Consider the following 7,598-nt stretch of genomic DNA (forward strand, 5'->3'; position numbering starts at 1 on the left):
AAAAAGGCGACAGGAATACAAGTTGAAAAGTCCAAGCGGAAACAGATTCACAGCGATAAAGATTGGAAAGCACCTTCATCAGTTGAGACCAAACACGGCTGGGAACCATAAACCACGTCCTGTGGTCTGTAATAGAACTGGAGGGGGCAAGGACACTAGGATATCACGTTCGCAAAAGGTGAGTGGGAGCCTTGAACATGTCCTGGTATTGCTGACGGTACCAGCGGGACCCAGGAAGCTATGTTTGTATTTGGAAAAGAACCAGAACCAGAAAAGAACCAGAACCAGAAAAGTGAGGGCCAGAAGCCAGCTTGCTGTGTTCGCGAAAAAAAAAACAAGGGGCATTCTATTGGTTGTTTTGCGGTCGGCAACTTACCTTTTCATGCTAGGCGTCATATCATTAACACGCGCTCGGACGGGGGTGAATTGGCCTCCCGAAGGTTTTCCAGAATAATTTTCTAAACATGCGGCGCAGGGGCGCCGAACTTTGCAGAGCTGTATGCAGTTGAATGGCGGATCCTTCAGTATACAACTCACATGTACTGTACCTTGTAAGGTCGCTGACCTACGGCAGGCCGGCCAGGACAGGGGTGTCCACGAATGCAATTCTAGGAAATTATTCAATGTGGTGCGGCACGGAGTGATAGAAAGGAAGCCACACATCCCTGAGATAGCTTGTTGAACAAATAGACAATTAATTTTAGCACAAACGGAAGATTGGGTCAAGTATAAAGGTCAAACGGAGGTCACAACCTGCTTTTTACTGAAGACCGCGCTGCATGGGTAGCATCTGAGGCACATTCAATTCCTAAGTCAAGATCGCAACAGATATATTCCATAGACTTCTTAATGTGCAGAGATGGTCACTGACAAAAATAGCTCAAATCGACCATTAGTTTTTAGGAACATCCGCCCTCGCGCAAACCCTTGACGTTATTGACATTCCAAAATGAAACTAATTTCTTAGATTTTGGGACACCGTGAATTTCTAAAGTAAAACAAGGTCACAGACCCCTACTTATACATTAGTGACCTTTTTTCTCAGAATACATATGTAGGTGTAACGGCGGTTGCATGAGAAGGTATGGGGAACACGCTGGACCACCAATCTTGAATTTGACTTGTTTTGATCTTATTTGAGCGGATCATGACCTAGGAGCCTCACAAAAAGGCACAAGTCAAATCGCACACGGACCGATCCATCCCATGAATTCGGTACTTTCCACGCGAGCGAAGAGTATTTATCAACGGCCACCCGGACGCGTGTTGAGGCACTCCTGTCTTAGATCCTCTTGGCTACCTGCTATGCGGCTTAAATTTTTTCCATCGAATCGTTTTATCTGGCTTTTATCACTTAATACTTCCTTTCTAAGACTTCTTAAGATTTATCCCAAGACTTCTTTAAGGCTTAAGACACATTCCGATCCGAGTTTTATCCCTATTCGCTTTTTGTCCTTGACAGTCGTCCCTTTCGACTTGTTTTCTAGTTGGATTTTATCCCAGTCCACTTTTACCCCCTTTTGACCTGCTGTCCCTCGACTTTTTCGTGTTCTTTTTTGTCATCCCTGCCAACTTGTATGTTTTTTGACTTTTTGTCATCGCAATTTTTCCCATTCGAATTTACCCCAGTCAATTTTCTACCCTACCCCTTCAATATTTTCGGTCGCGCCCAGGCCATTCCGTCTGGGCTCTCTTCATTCGGCTCGCCTTTCATTTCGACTGTTTTTGTGCGGGAAACGCGGTGCTCAGGCTGAGACACGCCTTCCGACGTCTGGGCAAGCCGAAATTTGATGGCACCATTGATTGCGCTGGCCATTGCACACACAAACGTTTAGGACAGTCCGTAGTCTTTTCTCACTTATGTGTCCTGGTGAATGGGGCGCGCAATTCGGTCCTCTAAAAAAAACACTCCCTGGCCTCCCCCGTTGCAACAGCCTGTGTAGCGTACCCCCTCCCCCCGCTTCCAATCATCCTGGCTTCGCCCGTTTTCATTTACACAGCCAAAAGCGACTCAGTGGCACAGACGCACGAACGAGCATTCAGTCAACAAAAAGTTTAAATAAAACAGAAACAGTAAATAAACCCAGCCCTCCGCCCCTCCCAGCAGGTGACCGATACTCACTGGTGCCGAGCGCCCCAGTGCTGCTTTTGGCAGTTGTACAGACAACCTGTAAGGCTTCTAGAACATCATGTGTGGGCCCCTCATGCATCAACATGATCCCAGACATCAAAAGATCCCCGGAATCCAAAACAGGCACCTAAAGCCACCAAGTGGTTCCGTGGCTGGACGGACTCCTTAGGCCCCGGTGTGACCAAATCCATCGAGACGCATTATATGTAAATGTTTCAAATCAAGCGTTTAGCCGATAAGGGAAACGTACTAGGGAATAAGGGGAACGATAAGGAACGCTCAGCCGATAAGGGAAGGGGAACGAGAAGGGGTAAATAATATGGAAACATCAGTTCGCTATCGTCAGACCACTTCACTTTCAACGTATCTATTTTATTCGGAAAACACTTCAATGATTGGTTGTTATGAATCGACCACAGCTACTCTCCACCGGGCCACTCTCCGCAGCTGGCTCCGGAACATTGTATCAGTCCAGCTTCTAACTGTATCCAATATTTGGGCCAGGAGTGCTGCCAGGGGGACGTCTATGAGTCTAGTGAGAACGCATCACTAATTCTTTGTTTTTGTCAGGAGCCATATATGGTGAGGAATATGGATGGAATATCTTTTATATATAATGAAAATATATATATATATATATATATATATATATGGATATATATATATAACATAAGCATTTGGATGTATAATATATAGATATGTTTTACTGATACGTATTTATATATATATTATATATATATATATATATATGGAATATCTTTTATCCCACTGAGTGTTTTAAAACAAACTTAACGAAGTTGAAATTGCTTCAACCTTCTTCGAAGTCCAACAACGCGTCGTGTTTTGTTCAGCTTGGGCCATCTTGGGGGTATGGCTGGTCTCCCGCTAAACTTGGACCGGCCATTGTTCCTCACAAGCACACGTGCTTTCCATCCCCATGCCAGAACACGTCCGACCACTGGGTTTGTATTGTTTCCATGCATGGCCAAAGGCGTTTAATGCCACCTCTACCAAGTATGGGGAATAGCAGTCATTCCACAAAAAATCGATCCAATAAAAAAACAGCTGATGACTTAACAGATGACAATTTACCGAGCGAGCCAAGAAAGACTCCAGCAACCCAGACGCTCCCACAATGAGCCCCACGCCCACTCCAGGACCACTGCTCGCGTGCGTGGCTCGGCCCCACTCACCGGCGGCGCCTCGGGCTCGGAGCCTCTGCTGCGGCGGAGGCCCAGCGGCGGCACCACAGCGCACGAGAGAGTGCTGGTCCGGTGCTGGTCCGGCGCCGCCCCGGTCCGCTCCAGGCCGCCCGCAGTCACCGCTCGCGCCACGCACCCCTCCTCGGCCGGCCGGCCATCCGCGACTGGCCGCCGCGCCGACCGGTATTATTAGCCGGCCGGCGCCGGGACCTCGGCTCAGCTGACGCCCCGCGCGCGCCACGGTCAAGGTCGCGCAAGCCGGCCGGTCGTGGCCAGTGCGCCGACCTCACGCTAGTGCTCTAGATTCATGCTCAGGACCTAGGCCGCCTCTCACTCGCGCCGCCCACAGACTTAACTCCTGGTCTCCGTAAGTCGGAGGACTGAGACAAAAAGCCTCGGGCGACGGCGCCGTGGATCGTCTTACTCGACTACACCTGTCCACGACTAAGCGACGATGTCGTCCCACCACGATCGCCTACTTGGAATTCAGCATGGTGCCCCTGGTTTCACAATCTGCTGTAAGTGGGGAGGCGAATCTGGAGAGACCAGCCACAAGTGATGATCAGTCAATGTGATCAGACGGCGACAAGGAGCGGCGCTGGGCGGCTCTAGTGAAGCCAGAGAATACCACGGTTTGTTCCCGATGCAGATACAGAAACACGACAACGATGACGCATGCCTACCGACGGTCTTCAGCGTACCGCATGCTAACCCATGGACGAGAACCTTGGCGTGAGAGTGTGGGGCGTGGCAAAAGGGGTCCGAGGCGTGGCGGAAGGGATGCGGGGCGTGGCAGAAGGGGTCTGGGGCGTGACAAAAGGGGTCCGGGCACCATGGCGGATGGGGTGGCACCAAGGCATAGCAAAAGGTGTGGGCGGTGGCGGGGCGTGGCGGAACGGGGTGCGGGGCGGGGACAAAAGTTGGAGACAGCATCATAGGGGTTCCTTCTTGCGCCAGTGGCATCTGCTGCCGACGTCCGAATCCCACTGCTCCGGTCAGAGGGAGGAGACGTGATGCAGGAAGTGTTCATCTGAGGCCTACGGGACTGGCCACGGGGGGCCTCGGCCGCCGGACGCCGCGGCGGTAGCCGGCAAATATCCCTGGCTTGGAAGGAAGCGCGCTTCATCCCTAACCGAGAAAGGTCGGTGGCCCTTCCTAGGCGACAGTCCTTGCGAGACCTCCTGTCCAGGAAAGGTACACAATCGTCCAACTCGTCAATTACAGATCAGGGTCTCCTGAGTGTTCAACCCATGAGGGTCACTCAAATGCACGCTCCTTACCGGCATCAACTTATAAAAACCGAGGAAAATGTGGCTCGTCGAAATAAAGTATGTCATATCTCGTGATTTGTGAGGGGCGGTCCTCGCAGGGGAGGTCACTATCCAAGCTACTGTGCTCCTCCTAGCCCTCGGACGATACTACTTGCAGCGCCCCTGTTAATCCTGTATAAGGCTTAAGATGGGATTGCACAAGCTCTGATTTGAGAGCTTGAACTATTGCTGCTTTTCTATTCGGATCCCCACAAAGCATTGGGTCACAGAGGCGAGGCCATAAGTCACAAGTTAATTAGCATTTTCCCTTTAGAAGGGAGGAAAAGAGCCATGATATGTCATGGTGTTGCTGAGCGTTCATTAAGCAAGAAAAACAGGTACGTGTTTAAAAAAACATTACAGGAAAAACTTGCCAAAAAACTTGTTACTACTTTCAACCTTTGGCAAGCCTCTAAAGCGAATTCAGCAGGCCCATGAAGTTTGAGATCCTTCAATACCAGAGGGGGTTTAGTGTCCCCAGACATAGCTTAAGTCTGCCACTTCACAGCACTGAACTTTGTTGAGACTCTGTTATCTGTACGTAGGAGGGCGTGCAAAGGTCGCTGCCCAAGGATTGTTTGCTTCAAACGTTTAGGCTTTGCAATCCCGCCACGCGTGACGCAATGGTCGTATCAGCCATGTTTGCAAGTCCCAGCACGTTAACCGAATAAAGGACCTGTATCGCATCACGCAACGGTCGCATCAGTCGCATCAGCCATCATCAGTCGCAATCGGTGAGAAGTCATGATATGACGTCAGTCATGATATGACTTCAGTCATGAATGACTTCTCACGACAAAATCTCTCCCCCATTGGGAATAACACAATCGCACCCTCAAGCAGCACTAGTTCCATTCTCAACCGGCTCACGCGCTTACAACAATGCCGCGGACTTAGCACGCGCGCGCGGCTGCACGACGTTGCTGAGGAAGCGACCCCCGCGCCGGCCCCCCCGACGCTTTCATTTGAACCGCGAGAGCTGTTGGCGACTGCGACAACACGTGTGGTACTGTGGCAGCGAAGAGTTCACACGCGGCCTCGACCGGTTCGTTTACGGAGCCCAGCCAGAACAGACGCTGGGTCTGCAAGTACAGGCTGACCACAGTACCAACCGGCACACGGCAGCACTGCTTCAGTTGCGTCAGGACCGCGTGACGCCCGAGCGGTGGCGTCAACGTCGTGCCACGCGGCGACGTGACGTCACGCCACGCGGTCCTGCCTCGCCACACGCATATATTTTGTCGTGCGTGGGTTCTCAGGCAGCTAACGTAAACGAGCCCCACGCCTGACGGCGTGCTGCCATAGCGTCAGGTTCGCCGCCGCGTCTGGGTACGCGTGTACAGAATCCGCCATCTCATCTACCGCTTACTTGGCTCTATCGTGTCTAAGCAAAACGTTGCGTCGAAGTGAATAATCCCGCCACCACCCTATTACCAGTTTGTTATCAGGATTATGATACCATTTGCGTCACAAACGTCCAAGAATTTGCATGATTTCCAGAGAACAAAAATATACCATAATTAGCGCGAAGTAAGTAACATCATAAAGGTAAGTGAGCTACTGTCCGCACAAAAGCAGGTAAACAATGGTCAGCATTCGAAGTGAAATAGGTAAATTTAAGAAAGCACAAAGGTCCCACAAACTACCACATAAGTCCCTACAGTAATACACAGCGAGCAAATTAGCACAAAGTGAGCTTTTTTAGCACATGAGGACTTACCACCCTTTCCAATTCACCCACCCGTGGCGGTGTAGGTTCGGGGCGGCTCAGGCGCCTCCTACTTGCCCCTGACTGGCATGGTCTGTGGCCGGTGGCAGGGACAGCGCTAAAAGTCACGTGACGTCAGGCCTACCCGTGTCGGACATTGCGGCACGTGAAGCTTTGGCCGCAAACATTTTGTCGCTCTCTCGGAATTTCACGATGGTCGGGTCAGGCTCACGCAACAAGCACTGATTAGCTCGCTCGACAATTCATCATCCAATCAAAAGCCTCGGATTACATCTTAAAAAGCGCTCGATTATGCACCAACTTAATAGAGAAGCCGGTTTAGTTTGCGTAACCACAAAGGTGAGCAAACCGTGCGCAAATATCCTGAGAACGAGCCGAGGGCTGCGCGGCAACCCGCACGAGCTGCTCCACCGGTATCAGCTGGGACGCGCCGAGCATAGCGCAAGATTCCGCGGGTGGCGGCGAGCAGCTGCACATAGTGCGACAACTCGCAACGGAGAATCGTCGCGAAGCGCAGTACCGCTCCTGCTCCGACGCGGTATGACAAGCACATCAGCCTGCCGGCGCGGCACGTCACGCGCACACACGTGTAGTCTCGTTCGCCGCTCATGGCTGGTTGGCTGCCAAACACCTGCCATGGGTCAGACAACCGCAGACGCAGCACAAAACAGACTTGGGACTGCCTGCCCTCCCCCCCAAAAAAAGAAAATAGGTGGAATGCTACGGTGTCTTCCCTATCTCATTTGGAATCTTTCTTTTCCAGAAGTACGCTCTTGCACCATCAAGATCCTGTATGGTTCTGGTCGCGCATGCGCCTCGTGGAAGATGGCTACGCGGTGCTGGTACCGACACCCATCGCAGTGCCTTAGGTCACATCGTTATGTTTAGAGTAAAAGCACCAGTGTGGTATTGGAACACCAAATGTATTCCTTCGGAGAAAAAAAACACCTTGAAAACTCCTTTGGCGGGTCGGTCCAATCCCTTGATGAACACAATCAAGATACCAAAGTTATCCTTTGTTGCTCATTCTCAATACTTGTTATCGTATCTGCTAGGCGTTATTTCCGAGTCAAAATAAAAACCGCAGTAAGATCATGACATGTTTGGATAGCTCAGAGCATTCAACATTCCGTCCCAACTGTCCCGCGGCGCAAAAAGAGCATCTATAGCGTCGCAGGGTATATCATGACGAGCGACCGATTTGAAGGTCACCCCTGAGGCCAGTG

General features: G+C 51.0%; 1 protein-coding gene across 1 annotated transcript in view; it reads right to left on the minus strand.

Moving 5' to 3' along the window:
* Positions 1–7,598, minus strand: part of LOC119098832 (uncharacterized) — a 64,869-nt gene that overhangs the window by 36,542 nt on the left and 20,729 nt on the right. Inside the window, exon 2 of the mRNA XM_037221881.1 lies at positions 3,325–3,486. Coding sequence (XP_037077776.1) covers positions 3,325–3,486 — 162 coding nt within the window. The remainder of the gene's footprint in view (positions 1–3,324; positions 3,487–7,598) is intronic.

This window comes from Pollicipes pollicipes, unplaced genomic scaffold (genome assembly GCF_011947565.3).
Source record: "Pollicipes pollicipes isolate AB1234 unplaced genomic scaffold, Ppol_2.1 Scaffold_4740;HRSCAF=5597_pilon_pilon_pilon, whole genome shotgun sequence".
Lineage (NCBI taxonomy): Eukaryota > Metazoa > Arthropoda > Thecostraca > Pollicipedomorpha > Pollicipedidae > Pollicipes > Pollicipes pollicipes.